The 17,785-nt window shown below is 47.9% G+C and overlaps 1 protein-coding gene and 1 long non-coding RNA gene across 5 annotated transcripts in view; one reads left to right on the forward strand and one right to left on the reverse strand.

Moving 5' to 3' along the window:
- The window catches only part of LOC144492452 (uncharacterized), a 45,287-nt gene extending 43,406 nt beyond the window's left edge, over nucleotides 1-1,881 (reverse strand). Inside the window, exon 1 of one of the 2 annotated variants that reach the window (XR_013497593.1) lies at nucleotides 1,493-1,881. This is a non-coding gene — a long non-coding RNA (uncharacterized LOC144492452). The remainder of the gene's footprint in view (nucleotides 1-1,492) is intronic. The other variant, XR_013497592.1, reaches the window with a different exon arrangement.
- Nucleotides 1-17,785, forward strand: part of galns (galactosamine (N-acetyl)-6-sulfatase) — a 108,375-nt gene that overhangs the window by 80,972 nt on the left and 9,618 nt on the right. For 2 of the 3 annotated variants that reach the window (XM_078210490.1, XM_078210492.1), the window contains 2 exons: nucleotides 1,850-1,986; nucleotides 4,605-4,707. In XM_078210490.1, the coding sequence (XP_078066616.1) occupies nucleotides 1,850-1,986; nucleotides 4,605-4,707 (240 nt within the window). Of the gene's footprint in view, nucleotides 1-1,849; nucleotides 1,987-4,604; nucleotides 4,708-9,028; nucleotides 9,091-17,785 lie in introns of those variants that run through there. The other variant, XM_078210491.1, reaches the window with a different exon arrangement.

Consider the following 17,785-nt stretch of genomic DNA (forward strand, 5'->3'; position numbering starts at 1 on the left):
ACACACACACACACACACCTGCTCACACACACACACACCCCTTCTCACACACACACCCCTGCTCACACACACACACACCCCTGCTCACACACACCTGCTCACACACACACACCCCTTCTCACACACACACACACCCCTGCTCACACACACATACACCTGCTCACACACACACACACCTGCTCACACACACACCCCTGCTCACACACACACACCCCTGCTCACACACACACACACACCCCTGCTCACACACACACACCCCTGCTCACACACACACACACCCCTGCTCACACACACACACACACACCCCTTCTCACACACACACCCCTGCTCACACACACACACACCCCTGCTCACACACACACCCCTGCTCACACACACACACCCCTGCTCACACACACACACCCCTGCTCACACACACACACACCCCTGCTCACACACACACACCCCTGCTCTCACACACACACAGACCCCTGCTCACACACACACACACACCCCTGCTCACACACACCCCTGCTCACACACACACACCCCTTCTCACACACACACACACCCCTGCTCACACACACACACACCTGCTCACACACACACACCCCTGCTCACACACACACCCCTGCTCACACACACACACCCCTGCTCACACACACACACCCCTGCTCACACACACACACCCCTGCTCACACACACACACCCCTGCTCTCACACACACACAGTCCCCTGCTCACACACACACACACACCCCTGCTCACACACACACACCTGCTCACACACACACACCCCTTCTCACACACACACACACCCCTGCTCACACACACACACACCTGCTCACACACACACCCCTGCTCACACACACACACCCCTGCTCACACACACACACACACACCCCTGCTCACACACACACACACCCCTGCTCACACACACACACCCCTGCTCACACACACACCCCTGCTCACACACACACACCCCTGCTCACACACACACACACCCCTGCTCACACACACACACCCCTGCTCACACACACACACACACACCCCTGCTCACACACACACCCCTGCTCACACACACACACACCCCTGCTCACACACACACACCCCTGCTCACACACACACACACACCCCTGCTCACACACACACCCCTGCTCACACACACACACACACACACACCCCTGCTCACACACACACCCCTGCTCACACACACACACACACCCCTGCTCACACACACACACACCTGCTCACACACACACACACACCCCTGCTCACACACACACACACCCCTGCTCACACACACACACCCCTGCTCACACACACACACCCCTGCTCACACACACACACACCCCTGCTCACACACACACACAACCCTGCTCACACACACACACACCCCTGCTCTCACACACACACATACATACCCACACATACACCCCTGCTCACACACAACCCTGTTCACATATGTATTACACGCAGATCCACATAAATGTAAACAGACTCATGGTACTCACACTGGGGAGGAGTGTCAGTAGCAAGGGAGGGTACGCACACGTTATCCTTCCCCCCATTCTCCTGATGTCATGTCCCTCAATCAGACATTGAGGAGACACTGGGAAGTCCGCAAGCAGCTGCGACGGGGTTTATTTTAAGGCTTGCTGTGTGGCAAGTCCCCGGCCCGACACTGGCATCCTGACTCGGCAGCAGAGCTGGAAGGTCAGCACCTGATCTCCTGCCATGGACTTTGGGCTGGAGGAGGATGGCTGTACAATCCCACCCAATAAATGTCCCTCTGACACCAAGCTCACCACAGAGAAAGGCTTAAATTTCAATCTGGAGTCTTGGAACTGATGTTTGTTTTGTGGTCACAGATCAGTCACCAGCTGGGCACTGTCATGGATCTGTTTACAACCAGCCTGACCCTGGCTGGACTCCAACCACCTACTGACCGGCAACTGGACGGGATTGACCTTTCACCAGTGCTGTTGCAGAATAAAATTATCAGCAGGTACAAGTTTGACTCAGGGAGGAGAGTGGGATATTTATCTTCTCAAAAATGATAGCTGTCCATTGTGGGGAGAACTGTTAGAGCCTGAAACCCGAGAGAAAACTTTCCACTGTAACACTGAGGTCAGAATCAGACATTCCAGATCATGTACATACAGCGTAAAGCTCCCTCTACACTGTCCCCCCCCCCATCAAACACTCCCAGGACAGGTACAGAACGGGGTTAGATACAGCGTAAAGCTCCCTCTACACTGTCCCCCATCAAACACTCCCAGGACAGGTACACCACGGGGTTAGATACACAGTAAAGCTCCCTCTCCACTGTCCCCCCCCCCCATCAAACACTCACAGGACAGGTACAGCACGGGTTGGATACAGACTAAAGCTCCCTCTACACTGTCCCCCATCGAACACTCCCAGGACAGCTACAGCACAGGGTTAGATACAGAGTAAAGCTCCCTCTACACTGTCCCCATCAAACACTCCCAGGACCGGTACAGCACGGGGTTAGATACTGAGTAAAGCTCCCTCTACACTGTCCCCATCAAACACTCCCAGGACAGGTACAGCACGGGGTTAGATACAGAGTAAAGCTCCCTCTACACTGTCCCCCATCAAACACTCCCAGGACAGGTACAGCACGGGGTTAGATACAGAGTAAAGCTCCCTCTACACTGTCCCCCCCCATCAAACACTCCCAGGACAGGTACAGCACGGGTTAGATACAGAGTAAAGCTCCCTCTACACTGTCCCCCCCCCCCCATCAAACACTCCCAGGTCAGGTACAGCACGGGTTAGATACAGAGTAAAGCTCCCTCTACACTGTCCCCCATCAAACACTCCCAGGACAGGTACAGCATGGGGTTAGGTACAGAGTAAAGCTCCCTCTACACTGTCCCCCATCAAACACTCCCAGGACAGGTACAGCACGGGGTTAGATACAGAGTAAAGCTCCCTCGACACTGTCCCCCATCAAACACTCCCAGGACAGGTACAGCACGGGGTTAGATACAGAGTAAAGCTCCCTCTACACTGTCCCCCCCCATCAAACACTCCCAGGACAGGTACAGCACGGGTTAGATACAGAGTAAAGCTCCCTCAACACTGTCCCCATCAAACACTCACAGGACAGGTACAGCACGGGTTAGATACAGAGTAAAGCTCCCTCTACACTGTCCCCATCAAACACTCACAGGACAGGTACAGCACGGGGTTAGATACAGAGTAAAGCTCCCTCTACACTGTCCCCCATAAAACACTCCCAGGACAGGTACAGCACAGTTTAGATACAGAGTAAAGCTCCCTCTACACTGTCCCCATCAAACACTCCCAGGACAGGTACAGCACGGGGTTAGATACAGAGTAAAGCTCCCTCTACACTGTCCCCCATCAAACACTCCCAGGACAGGTACAGCACGGGGTTAGATACAGAGTAAAGCTCCCTCTACACTGTCCCCCCCCCCCCCATCAAACACTCCCAGGTCAGGTACAGCACAGGTTAGATACAGAGTAAAGCTCCCTCTACACTGTCCCCCATCAAACACTCCCAGGACAGGTACAGCACGGCGTTAGGTACAGAGTAAAGCTCCCTCTACACTGTCCCCCATCAAACACTCCCAGGACAGGTACAGCACGGTTTAGATACAGACTAAAGCTCCCTCTACACTGTCCCCCCCCCCCATCAAACACTCCCAGGACAGGTACAGAATGGGTTAGATACAGAGTAAAGCTCCCTCTACACTGTCCCCCATCAAACACTCCCAGGACAGGTACAGCACGGTTTAGATACAGACTAAAGCTCCCTCTACACTGTCCACCCCCCATCAAACACTCCCAGGACAGGTACAGCACGGGGTTAGATACAGCGTAAAGCTCCCTCTACACTGTCCCCATCAAACACTCCCAGGACAGGTACAGCACGGGGTTAGATACAGAGTAAAGCTCCCTCTACACTGTCCCCATCAAACACTCCCAGGACAGGTACAGCACGTGGTTAGATACAGAGTAAAGCTCCCTCTACACTGTCCCCATCAAACACTCCCAGGACAGGTACAGCACGTGGTTAGATCCAGAGTAAAGCTCCCTCTACACTGTCCCCATCAAACACTCCCAGGACAGGTACAGCACGGGGTTAGATACAGAGTAAAGCTCCCTCTACACTGTCCCCCATCAAACACTCCCAGGACAGGGACAGCACGGGGATAGATACAGAGTAAAGCTCCCTCTACACTGTCCCCATCAAACACTCACAGGACAGGTACAGCACGGGGTTAGGTACAGAGTAAAGCTCCCTCTACACTGTCCCCATCAAACACTCCCAGGACAGGTATGGATTGCTAGATTTGATATAGGCCACTTTGGCCAGACTGATTGTAGGCCAGACTCCTGAGGTGATAGTGGTCTCTTTGGTCTGATCTGAATTTCAATCCAGATCCTGGAAATTAAATTTTTCACAGAATTACAGAGATTATATTCTCCCTCCCTCCCTCCTGAAGTATCAGTCGTTTCAGAGTTAATTTAATTCTGGATTTCACTGTCTATCTTCTGGTAAAATGTGAGTTATATGATGAGGATTTTGTTGCTGAGTTTTATTGCAGCTTCTGCTTTCTCACTCTACAGGCCAGTGTTTTATTACCGAGGGAATGAACTGATGGCTGTGCGGCTCGGACTGTACAAGGCACATTACTGGACATGGACTAACTCCTGGGAGGAATTGCAGCAGGTGAGATCCTCCATAGACTGAATTCAGGGAGTTAGGGTGGAAGCTTAGGGCTAGAAGAAACAGAGTTGTTATCTCTGGTTTGTTACCCGTACCACGTGATAGTGAGGAGAGGAATAGGGAGAGAGAGCAGTTGAACACATGGCTACAGGGATGGTGCAGGAGGGAGGGATTCAGATACCTGGACAATTGGGGCTCATTCTGGGGTAGGTGGGACCTCTACAAACGGGATGGTCTACACCTGAACCAGAGGGGTACCAATATCCTGGGGGGGAAATTTGCAAATGCTCTTCGGGAGGGTTTAAACTAATTCAGCAGGGTGTGGGTACCTGAATTGTAGCTCCAGTGTACAGGAGGTTGAGAGTAGTGAGGTCATGGATAAGGTTTCAGCGTCGCAGGAGTGTACTGGTAGGCAGGAAGGTGGTTTGAAGTGTGTCTACTTCAATGCCAGGAGCATCCGGAATAAGGTGGGTGAACTTGCAGCATGGGTTGGTACCTGGGGCTTCGCTGTTGTGGCCATCTCGGAGACATGGATAGAGCAGGGACAGGAATGGTTGTTGCAGGTTCCGGGGTTTAGATGTTTCAGTAAGAGCAGGGAAGGTGGTAAAAGAGGGGGAGGTGTGGCATTGTTAGTCAAGGACAGTATTACGGTGGCAGAAAGGACGTTTGATGAGGACTCGTCTACTGAGGTAGTATGGGCTGAGGTTAGAAACAGGAAAGGAGAGGTCACCCTGTTGGGAGTTTTCTATAGGTCTCCGAAAAGTTCCAGAGATGTAGAGGAAAGGATTGCAAGGATGATTCTGGGTAGGAGCGAAAGTAACAGGGTAGTTGTTATGGGGGACTTTAACTTTACAAATATTGACTGGAAATGCTTCGAGTACATTAGATGGATCAGTTTTTGTCCAATGTGTGCAGGAGGGTTTCCTGACACAGTATGTAGATAGGCCAACAAGAGGCGAGGCCACATTGGATTTGGTACTGGGTAATGAACCAGACCAGGTGTTAGATTTGGAGGTAGGGGAGCACTTTGGTGATAGTGACCACAATTCGGTTACGTTTACTTTAGCGATGGAAAGGAATAGGTATATACCGAAGGGCAAGAGTTATAGCTGGGGGAAAGGAAATTATGATGCGATTAGGCGAGATTTAGAATGCATAGGTTGGGGAAGGAAACTGCAGGGGATGGGCACAATTGAAATGTGGAGCTTGTTCAAGGAACAGCTACTGGGTGTCCTTGATAAGTATGTACCTGTCAGGCAGGGAGGAAGTGGTCGAGCGAGGGAACCGTGGTTTACTAAAGAAGTTGAATCTCTTGTGAAGAGGAAGAAGGAGACTTATGTAAATATGAGACGTGAAGGCTCACTTAGGGCGCTTGAGAGTTACAAGTTAGTCAGGAAGGACCTAAAGAGAGAGTTAAGAGGAGTCAGGAGGGGACATGAGAAGCCTTTGGCAGGTAGGATCAAGGAAAGCCCTAAAGCCTTCTATAGGTATGTCAGGAATAAAAGAATGACTAGGGTAAGATTAGGGCCAGTCAAGGACAGTAGTGGGAAGTTGTGCGTGGAGTCTGAAGAGATAGGAGAGGCGCTAAATGAATATTTTTCGTCCATAATCACACAGGAAAAAGACAAGGTTGTCGAGGGGAATACTGAGATACAGGCTATTGGACTAGACGGGATTGAGGTTCATAAGGAGGAAGTGTTAGCAATTCCGGAAAGTGTGAAAATAGAAAAGTCCCCTGGGCCGGATGGGATTTATCCCAGGATTCTCTGGGAGGCTAGGGAGGAGATTTCAGAGCCTTTGGCTTTGATCTTTATGTCGTCATTGTCGACAGGAATAGTGCCAGAAGACTGGAGGATAGCAAATGTTGTCCCCTTGTTCAAGAAGGGGAGTAGAGACAACCCTGGTAATTATAGACCGGTGAGCCTTACTTCTGCTGTGGGCAAAGTTTTGGAAAGGATTATAAGAGATAGGATTTATAATCATCTAGAATGGAATAATTTGATTAGGGATAGTCAGCACGGTTTTGTGAAGGGTAGGTCGTGCCTCACAAACCTTATTGAGTTCTTTGAGAAGGTGACCAAAGAGGTGGATGAGGGTAAAGCAGTTGATGTGGTGTATATGGATTTCAGTAAAGCGTTTGATAAGGTTCCCCACGGTAAGCTATTACAGAAGATACGAAGGCATGAGATTGAGGGTGATTTAGCGGTTTGGATCAGGAATTGGCTAGCTGTAAGAATGATGTGGAGATGCCGGCGTTGGACTGGGGTAAACACAGTAAGAAGTTTAACAGCACCAGGTTAAAGTCCAACAGGTTTATTTGGTAGCAAAAGCCACACAAGCTTTCGGAGCTCCAAGCCCCTTCTTCAGGTGAGTGGGAATTCTGTTCACAAACAGGGCATATAAAGACACAGACTCAATTTACATGAATAATGGTTGGAATGCGAATACTTACAGCTAATCAAGCCTTTAAGATACAAACAACGTGAGTGGAGAGAGCACACACGAGGACGGCCTCAACCGGGATATTGGGTTCATGTCACACTATTTGTAACCCCCACAGCTTGCCTGGACCTGCAGAGTTTCACTGGCTGTCTTGTCTGGAGACAATACACATCTTTTTAGCCTGTCTTGATGCTCTCTCCACTCACGTTGTTTGTATCTTAAAGACTTGATTAGCTGTAAGTATTCGCATTCCAACCATTATTCATGTAAATTGAGTCTGTGTCTTTAATGCCCTGTTTGTGAACAGAATTCCCACTCACCTGAAGAAGGAGCTTAGAGCTCCGAAAGCTTGTGTGGCTTTTGCTACCAAATAAACCTGTTGGACTTTAACCTGGTTGTTGTTAAACTTCTTACTAGCTGTAAGAAGACAGAGGGTGGTGGTTGATGGGAAATGTTCATCCTGGAGTTCAGTTACTAGTGGTGTACCGCAAGGACCTGTTTTGGTGCCACTGCTGTTTGTCATTTTTATAAATGACCTGGATGAGGGCGTAGAAGGATGGGTTAGTAAATTTGCGGATGACACTAAAGTCGGTGGATCTGTGGACAGTGCGGAAGGTTGTTGCACGTTACAGAGGGACATATATAAGCTGCAGTGCTGGGCTGAGAGGTGGCAAATGGAGTTCAATGCGGAAAAGTGTGAGGTGATTCACTTTGGAAGGAGTAACAGGATTGCAGAGTACTCAGCTAATGGTAAGATACTTGGTAGTGTGGATGAGCAGAGATATCTCGGTGTCCATGTGCATAGATCCCTGAAAGTTGGCACCCAGGTTGATAGGGTTGTTAAGAAGGCGTACGGAGTGTTAGCTTTTATTGGTAGAGGGATTGAGTTTCGGAGCCATGAGGTCATGTTGCAGCTGTACAAAACTCTAGTGCAGCTGCACTTGGAGTATTGCGTACAGTTCTGCTCACCGCATTATAGGAAGGATGTGGAAGCATTGGAAAGGGTGCAGAGGAGATTTACCAGGATGTTGCCTGGTATGGTGGGACTGTCTTATGAGGAAACGCTGAGGGACTTGATATTGTTTTCGTTAGAGAGAAGAAGGTTAAGAGGTGACTTAATAGAGGCATACAAGATGATCAGAGGATTAGATAGGGTGGATAGTGAGAGCCTTTTTCCTCGGATGGGGATAGCTAGCACGAGGGGACATAGCTTTAAATTGAGGGATGATAGATATAGGACAGATGTCAGAGGTAGGTTCTTTACTCAGAGTAGTAAGGGCGTGGAATGCCCTGCCTGCAACGGTAGTGGACTCGCCAACATTAAGGGCATTTAAATGGTCATTGGATGAACATATGGATGATATTGGAATAGTGTAGATTAGATGGGCTTTAGATTGGTTTCACTGGTCGGCGCAACATCGAGGGCCGAAGGGCCTGTACTGCGCTGTAATGTTCTATGTTCTATGAAGCAGGAGCAGGGAACGCACTGGGAAACAGGCTTGATAATAAGAGGACAAAGGGGATGAAAAGGAGATAAAGCCCACGCACACTGAATACTGCCAGAGAGAAAGAAAGAGAAATCTCAATATAATATATTGCCTTATCCTATCTCTCAGAATCATGTTCTCTACAATGAGCAACTCAGTTAAAGTGAGAACTCGTCCATGTGCAACAAGATCCCACCAACAACAGAAGATAATGAACTATTTTTGTGTTTCTGCTGCTGCTGGCTGAGATTCGAGAATGTGGACCAGCCAGGAAACAGAAAGAGAATGGAAGAGAGAAGCGAAAGTACATGTTGGTCCTTTAGAAGCAGAGAAATTAACACAGGGAATGGTGAAACAGTAGAGATAGTCAACAAGTATTTTGTGTCTCTTTACAGGGGAAATTATATCCCAGAAATAGAGGGTAATCTAGAGGCTAGTAATGGTGAGGAAATTCAGGTAATTAATACCAGCAGAGAAAAGGTATTGGAGATCCTCAAGAGACTAAAATGCCTTTATTGAAAGAGAATTAGAGTCCAAGAATAAATACAACTTTCTACAATTATACAGAGCTTTGTTGAGACCAGGGGATGTATTTTCCCATTCCGCCCGCCATGGGAATTGGAGCAAGCGAAGGACAGACTGTGGAAAGATCCATTGAACTCGGTGGGATTTTCCAGAGTCGGGGCGAGTGCAGCTGGAAAATGCCGCCCGACATCTTGAATACTCTTTGCAATTTTAGTCTCCATAATTAAGGAAGGATATACTTGTATTGGAGGCGGTACAGCAAAGCTTCACTCGATCGGCCTCAGAGTTGAGAGCTGTCTCATGATGAGAGGCCAAGTCAGTTGGGTCAATGGAGGAAGGAGAAGTGACCTCATTAAAACATTCAAAATTAGGATGTGGTTCGACAGGATGGACACTGAAAGGTTGTTTCCTCCTAACTGGGGAATCTGGAACACGAGGGCACAGTCTCAGGATCAGGGGCTGATCATTTAGGACTGAAATGAGGAGAAATCTTTTCACTCAAAGGGTTGTGAACCGTTGGAATTCTTTACCTCAGAGAATTATGGATGCTCCATTGTTGAATATATTTAAGGCTGGGATAGACAGAGATTTGGTCTCTCAAGGAATCGAGATAGATAGGGAGCAGGTGGGAAAGTGCAGTTGATGCCTAAGATCAGCCATGATCTTATCGAATGGTAGGGCAGAATGAGGGCCATAAGGTCTGCTCTCGCTTTTATTCATAATGTTCCCATCTTGGCGAGATCTTGGAACAGTTGAATAATATTATGAGGGACATAGATGGGAAGAAAGGTTTCCCCTTAGTAGAGAGGTCGATAACCGGGGGCATAGATTTAAAGTAAGGGGCAGGAGATTTAGAGGGGACTTGAGGAAAACATTTCCACCCAGAGGGTGGTGGGAATCTGGAACTCGCTGCCTGAAAGGGCGGTGGAGCCAGGAAGCCTCAACACTGAAGAAACATTCAGAAACACAATAGCATAATCAATTCAAATCAGCTGGAAAATGGGATTAGAATAGATTGGTGCTTGATGTCTAGCACAAACGTGATGGGTTGAAGGGCCTCTTTCTATGCTGTAAAACTCTATGAGTCCCAGTGGAGCTCTGCATTCACCTGTGCTAGAAATCTCCCCCATTATCTCATGTTCCATGTTGTGTTGCCAATATCAATTCAGCACCAACATTCTGGAACATTAATGACAGCTTTCTTTTCTACAATTCATTCCATTTACCCCAGCTTAGAGAAAAGGGAAATAAGTTCCCTATTCCCTCAGGTTCCCACTTCTGATCATTGTCCAATGATCCTTGGGTTAGAGGAGGGTAATCAACCAGGGTTCATCCTCCCAATCACCATTCAATGATCCCTGTGTTAGAGAGAAATCAATCTGGGCTGCTGCTCACTGTCCAGTGACTCTGGGTTGGAGAGAGAATAGAAATCCCCAGTGAAGATTCCTGCTCCTGATTACTGTCCAGTGACTCTGGGTTGGAGAGAGAATAGAAATCCCCAGTGAAGATTCCTGCTCCTGATTACTGTCCAGTGTGCCCTGGGTTCGAGGAAATGGAAATCAGCCAAGGTTTTTGCGCTTGATCACTTTGCTGCACTTGCTGCTGGAACCACATTCAGTGTGGAAATCTGGTCAACTCCCCATTAAGAAGTCTCACAACACCAGATTAAAGTTCAACAGGTTTATTTGTTAGCAAAAGCCACTAGCTTTCCATTACCCAGCTCCCAATCAGTCAGATCCTCCCTTACTCTGGGTGTGACATATTCTGAATAAAACTGTCCAGAATTTCCTGCCGATCCCTTTAGTGTCAGTCAGTCCAGTTCAATTACATTTCAACTGGAAAGATTTGAGATGGAGAAATTATTGCAGACGTGTTTGCCCAGGACATTATCACCTTCCACAAACTCTGACATTCTGCAGTTCAAACACAACCTGCTCTGCCATATCTTAGTCATAGAATCCCAACAGTGCATAAAGAAGCCATTCAGTCCATCAAATCTGCACCGACAATAATCCCACCCAGCCCCAATCTGTAATCCCATGTATTTACCCTCCTCACCCCCCTGACACTAAGGGCAATTTTAGCATGACCAATCAACCTAACCCACAAATCTTTGGACTGTGGGAGGAAACCGGAGCACCCGGAGGAAACCCACACAAACACAGAGAGAATGTGCAAACTCCACACAGACAGTGACCCAAGGCCGGAATTGAACCCAGGTCCCTGGTGCTGAGAGGCAGCAGTGCTGACCATTATGCCACCATGCTGCCCGTGAATAAATTATTTTTTAAAATTAGGTAATGAATGTCTTTATTTGTAGGGATATCATAGAACATAGAACATAGAACATTACAGCGCAGAACAGGCCCTTCGGCCCACGATGTTGCACCGACCAGTTAAAAAAAAAACAAAACTGTGACCCTCCAACCTAAACCAATTTCTTTTCGTCCATGAACCTATCTACGGATCTCTTAAACGCCCCCAAACTAGGCGCATTTACTACTGATGCTGGCAGGGCATTCCAATCCCTCACCACCCTCTGGGTAAAGAACCTACCCCTGACATCGGTTCTATAACTACCCCCCCTCAATTTAAAGCCATGCCCCCTCGTGCTGGATTTCTCCATCAGAGGAAAAAGGCTATCACTATCCACCCTATCTAAACCTCTAATCATCTTATATGTTTCAATAAGATCCCCTCTTAGCCGCCGCCTTTCCAGCGAAAACAATCCCAAATCCCTCAGCCTCTCCTCATAGGATCTCCCCTCCATACCAGGCAACATCCTGGTAAACCTCCTCTGCACCCTCTCCAAAGCCTCCACATCCTTCCTGTAATGTGGGGACCAGAACTGCACACAGTACTCCAAGTGCGGCCGCACCAGAGTTGTGTACAGTTGCAACATAACGCTACGACTCCTAAATTCAATCCCCCTACCAATAAACGCCAAGACACCATATGCCTTCTTAACAACCTTATCTACTTGATTCCCAACTTTCAGGGATCTATGCACACATACACCTAGATCCCTCTGCTCCTCCACACTATTCAAAGTCCTCCCGTTAGCCCTATACTCAACACATCTGTTATTCCTACCAAAGTGAATTACCTCACACTTCTCCGCATTAAACTCCATCCGCCACCTCTCGGCCCAACTTTGCAACCTGTCTAAGTCTTCCTGCAAACTACGACACCCTTCCTCACTGTCTACCACACCACCGACTTTGGTGTCATCAGCAAATTTGCTAATCCACCCAACTATACCCTCATCCAGATCATTAATAAATATTACAAACAGCAGTGGCCCCAAAACAGATCCTTGAGGTACACCACTTGTAACTGCACTCCATGATGAATATTTACTATCAACCACCACCACCCTCTGTTTCCTATCCGCTAGCCAATTCCTGATCCAATTTCCTAGATCACCCCCAATCCCATAGTTTAACTAGTGGAGCTCGAATTTGAAGGCAGTATTTACACTTTTGCAGTCAGAATTTAAATTCCCTCCCATCCACATGCTTCATTAATACCTCTGCACTTCACGTCTCGGGTTTTACTGTCTCCCACTCCCATTCTCAGCCACTCAGGCCAAATCAGTACCTCTTCCCTCAGTGCAACTGAGTCCCCAAGTAAAGTCAGTCATTTTGTCACAGCATGCTCCATCAAGCTGGATTGCATGCCACTTAGAGTCATAGAGGTTTACTGCATGGAAACAGGCCCCTCGGCCCAACTTGTCCATGCCAGCCTTTTTTTTAAACCCCAAAGTTAGTCCCAATTGCCCGCATTTGGCCCATATCCCTCTATACCCATCTTACCCATTTAACTGTCTAAATGCTTTTTAAAAGACAAAATTGTACCCGCCTCTACTACTACCTCTGGCAGCTTGTTCCAGATACTCACCACCCTTTGTGTGAAAAAATTGTCCCCCTGGACACTTTTGTATCTCTCCCCTCTCACCTTAAACCTATGCCCTCTAGTTTTAGACTCCCCTACCTTTGGGAAAAGATATTGACTATCTAGCTGATCTATGCCCCTCATTATTTTATAGACCTCTATAAGATCACCCCTCAACCTTCTATGCTCCAGAGAAAAAAGTCCTAGTTTATCCAGCCTCTCCTTATAACTCAAACCATCAAGTCCTGGTAGTATTGTAATAAATCTCTTCTGCACTCTTTCTAGTTTAATAATATCCTTTCTATAATAGGGTGACCAGAACTGTACACAGTATTCCAAGTGTGGCCTTACCAATGTCTTGTAGAACTTCAACAAAACGTCCCAACTCCGGTATTCAATGTTCTGACCAATGGAACCAAGCATGCTGAATGCCTTCTTCACCACAGTGTCCACCTGTGACTCCAAAACAAAGAACAATACAGCACAGGAACAGACCCTTCGGCCCTCCAAGCCCATGCCGCTCCCTAGTCCAAACTAGACCATTCTTTTGTATCCCTCCATTCCCACTCCGTTCATGTGGCTATCTAGTTAAATCTTAAATGTTCCCAGTGTGTCCGCCTCCACCACCTTGCCTGGCAGCGCATTCCAGGCCCCCACCACTCTCTGTGTAAAATACGTCCTTCTGATATCCGTGTTAAACCTTCCCCCCCCCCTCACTTTGAACCTATGACCCCTCATGAACGTCACCACCGACCTGGGAAAAACTTCCCACCGTTCACCCTATCTATGCCTTTCATAATTTTATACACCTCTATTAGGTCACCCCTCATCCTCCGTCTTTCCAGTGAGACCAACCCCAGTTTACCCAATCTCTCCTCATAACTAAGCCCTTCCATACCAGGCAACATCCTGGTAAACCTCCTCTGCACTCTCTCTAAAGCCTCCACGTCCTTCCTGTAGTGTGGCGACCAGAACTGGGCGCAGTATTCCAAATGCGGCCGAACCAACGTTCTATACAACTGCAACATCAGACCCCAACCTTTATACTCTATGCCCCATCCTATAAAGGCAAGCATGCCATATGCCTTCTTCACTACCTTCTCCACCTGTGACGTCACCTTCAAGGATCTGTGGACTTGCACACCCAGGTCCCTCTGCATATCTACACCCTTTATGGTTCTGCCATTTATCGTATAGCTCCCCCCTACGTTAGTTCTACCAAAATGCATCACTTCGCATTCATCTGGATTGAACTCCATCTGCCATTTCTTTGCCCAAATTTCCAGCCTATCTATATCCTTCTGTAGCCTCTGACAATGTTCCTCACTATCTGCAAGTCCTGCCATTTTCGTGTCGTCCGCAAACTTACTGGTCACCCCAGTTACACCTTCTTCCAGAACGTTTCTACAAATCACAAACAGCAGAGGTCCCAATACAGAGCTCTGCGGAACACCACTAGTCACAGGCATCCAGCCGGAAAATGACCCTTCCACTACCACCCTCTGTCTTCTGTGACCAAGCCAGTTCTCCACCCATCTAGCCACCTCCCCCTTTATCCCATGAGATCCAACCTATTGCACCAACCTACCATGAGGGACTTTGTCAAACGCTTTACTAAAGTCCATATAGACGACATCCACGGCCCTTCCCTCATCAACCATTCTGGTCACTTCTTCAAAAAACTCCACCAGGTTAGTGAGGCATGACCTCCCTCTCACAAAACCATACTGACTATCGTTAATGAGTTTATTCCTTTCTAAATGCGCATACATCCTATCTCTAAGAATCCTCTCCAACAACTTCCCTACCACGGACGTCAAGCTCACCGGCCTATAATTTCCCGGGTTATCCTTCCTACCCTTCTTAAATAATGAGACCACATTAGCTAACCTTCAATCCTCTGGGACCTCACCTGTGTCCAGTGACGAGACAAAGATTTGCGTCAGAGGCCCAGCGATTTCATCTCCCGTCTCCCTGAGCAGCCTTGGATAGATTCCATCAGGCCTTGGGGATTTGTCAGTCTTTATATTCCCTAACAAACCTCACACTTCCTCCCTTGTAATGGAGGTTTTCTCTAACGGGTCAACACTCCCCTCCGAGACACTCCCAGTCAACACATCCCTCCTTCGTGAATACCGACGCAAAGTATTCATTTAGGATCTCCCCTACTTCTTTGGGCTCTAAGCATAATTCCCCACTTTTGTCCCTGAGAGGTCCGATTTTTTTCCCTGACAACCCTTTTGTTCCTAACGTATGAATAAAATGCCTTGGGATTCTCCTTAATCCTGTTGCCAAGGACATTTTGTGACCCCTTTTTGCCCTTCTAATTCCTCGTTTGAGTTCTTTCCTACTTTCTTTGTATTCCTCCAGAGCTCCCTCCGTTTTTAGCTGCCTGGACCTAACGTACGCCTCTCTTTTCTTTTTGACCAATCCCTCAATTTCCCTGGTTATCCACGGTTCTCGAATCCTACCCTTCCTATCCTTTTTTACAGGCACATGCCTATCCTGCAGCCCTAACAACTGTTCCTTAAAAGACTCCCATGTGCCAGATGTGGAATAACCCTCAAACAGCCTCAAGGAGCTATGAACCTGTACCCCTTGATCTTTTTATTATATATCTCTCCCCAATGCCCTACCATTAACTGAGTAAGTCCTGCCCTGGTTCAATCTACCGAAATGCATCACCTCGCATTTATCTACATTAAACTCCATCTGCCATTCGTCAGCCCACTGGCCCAATTGATCAAGATCCCATTGCAATCAGAGATAACCTCCTTCATTGTCCTCTGAGCCACCAATCTTGATGTCATCTGCAAACTTACTAACCATGCTTCCTATATTCTCATCCAAATCATTAATATAAATGACAAATAACAATGGAACCAGCACTGATCCCTGATGCACACCGCTGGTCACAGGCCTCCAGTTTGAAAAACAACCCTCGACAACCAACGTCTGGCTTCTGTCATCAAGCCAATTTTGTATCCACTTAGCTCCCTCACCCTGGATCCCGTGAGATTTAACCTTATGCAACAATTTACTTTGTGCATAAAGAAAATCTCCTGTATTTATATCAGCTCAAATTCCAAAGCCCTGATTCAGGGCCTGCTGATTAGTTTCTAACTAACCGAACAGCTGCCACCAATACGCAGCTTATTTACCACTGACTAACTCAGAAGCACCCCACAAGTTAGGTTAAAGTCAAGTTAAATAATAAATACAAAACCTGACGAGATCTTTAGAAAGAGACCAACCCTGAAAATTCCCTCATGTAGCAAATGCCTCAAGTTAGGGAAGTATTCTGCCAGAGCAGTCCTCTGTGGAGCTGGACTTCATGCTCGGATGAGGGTTATACAGGATTTTATGGCTGCAGCATTCCCAGGATCCCACTTATGCTCAGCTGCAGCCTAGGTATTGCAGGCTCCCAGAGAGGCAGAAAATTTACTTGCCCTTTCCATTTGATGTGGAGATGCCGGCGTTGGACTGGGGTAAACACAGTAAGAAGTCTCACAACACCAAGTTAAAGTCCAACAGGTTTATTTGTAGCAAACACCACTAGTTTTCGGAACAGGCTGTTCCTTCGTCAGGAGAGTGGGAGTTCTGATCACAAACAGGGCACAAAGACACAAACTCAATTTACATGAATAATGATTGGAATGTGAGTCTTTACAGCTGATCAAGTCTTAAAGGTACAGACAATGTGAGTGGAGGGAGCATTAAGCACAGGTTAAAGAGATGTGTATTGTTTCCAGACAAGAATGTTCGTGAGAGTTTGCAAGTCCAGGCAAATTGTGGGGGTTACAGATAGTGTGACATAAACCCAAGATCCCGGTTGAGGCCGTCCTCATGTGTGCAGAACTTGGCTACCAGTCTCTGCTCAGCGACTCTGCGCTGTCGTGTGTCGTGAAGGCCACCTTGGAGAACGCTTACCTGAAGATCAGAGGCCGAATGCCCATGACCGCTGAAGTGCTCCCCCACAGGAAGAGAACAGTCTTGCCTGGTGATTGTCGAGCAATGTTCATTCATCCGTTGTCATAGCATCTGCATGGTCTCCCCAATGTACCATGCCTCGGGACATCCTTTCCTGCAGCGTATCAGGTAAACAACGTTGGCCGAGTTGCAAGAGTATGTACCGTGTACCTGGTGGATGGTGTTCTCACGTGAGATGATGGCATCCGTGTCGATGATCTGGCAGGTCTTGCAGAGGTTGCTGTGGCAGGGTTGTGTGGTGCCGTGGTCACTGTTCTCCTGAAGGCTGGGTAGTTTGCTGCGGACAATGGTCTGTTTGAGGTTGTGCAGTTTTTTGAAGGCAAGAAGTGGGGGTGTGGGGATGGCCTTGGCGAGATGTTCATCTTCATCAATGACATGTTGAAGGCTCCGGAGAAGATGTCGTAGCCTCTCCACTCCGGGGAAGTACTGGACGACGAAGGGTACTCTGTCCACCGTGTCCCGTGTTTGTCTTCTGACGAGGTCGGTGCGGTTTTTGGCTGTGGCGTGTCGAAACTGTCGATCGATGAGTCGAGCGCCATATCCTGTTCTTATAAGGGCATCTTTCAGCGTCTGGAGGTGTCTGTTGAGATCCTCCTCATCCGAGCAGATCCTGTGTATACGGAGGGCTTGTCCGGAGGGGATGGCTTCTTTAACGTGTTTAGGGTGGAAGCTGGAGAAGTGGAGCATCGTGAGGTTATCCGTGGGCTTGCGGTACAGTGAGGTGCTGAGGTGACCGTCCTTAA

This window comes from Mustelus asterias, chromosome 4 (assembly GCF_964213995.1).
Source record: "Mustelus asterias chromosome 4, sMusAst1.hap1.1, whole genome shotgun sequence".
Classification (NCBI taxonomy): Eukaryota; Metazoa; Chordata; class Chondrichthyes; order Carcharhiniformes; family Triakidae; genus Mustelus; species Mustelus asterias.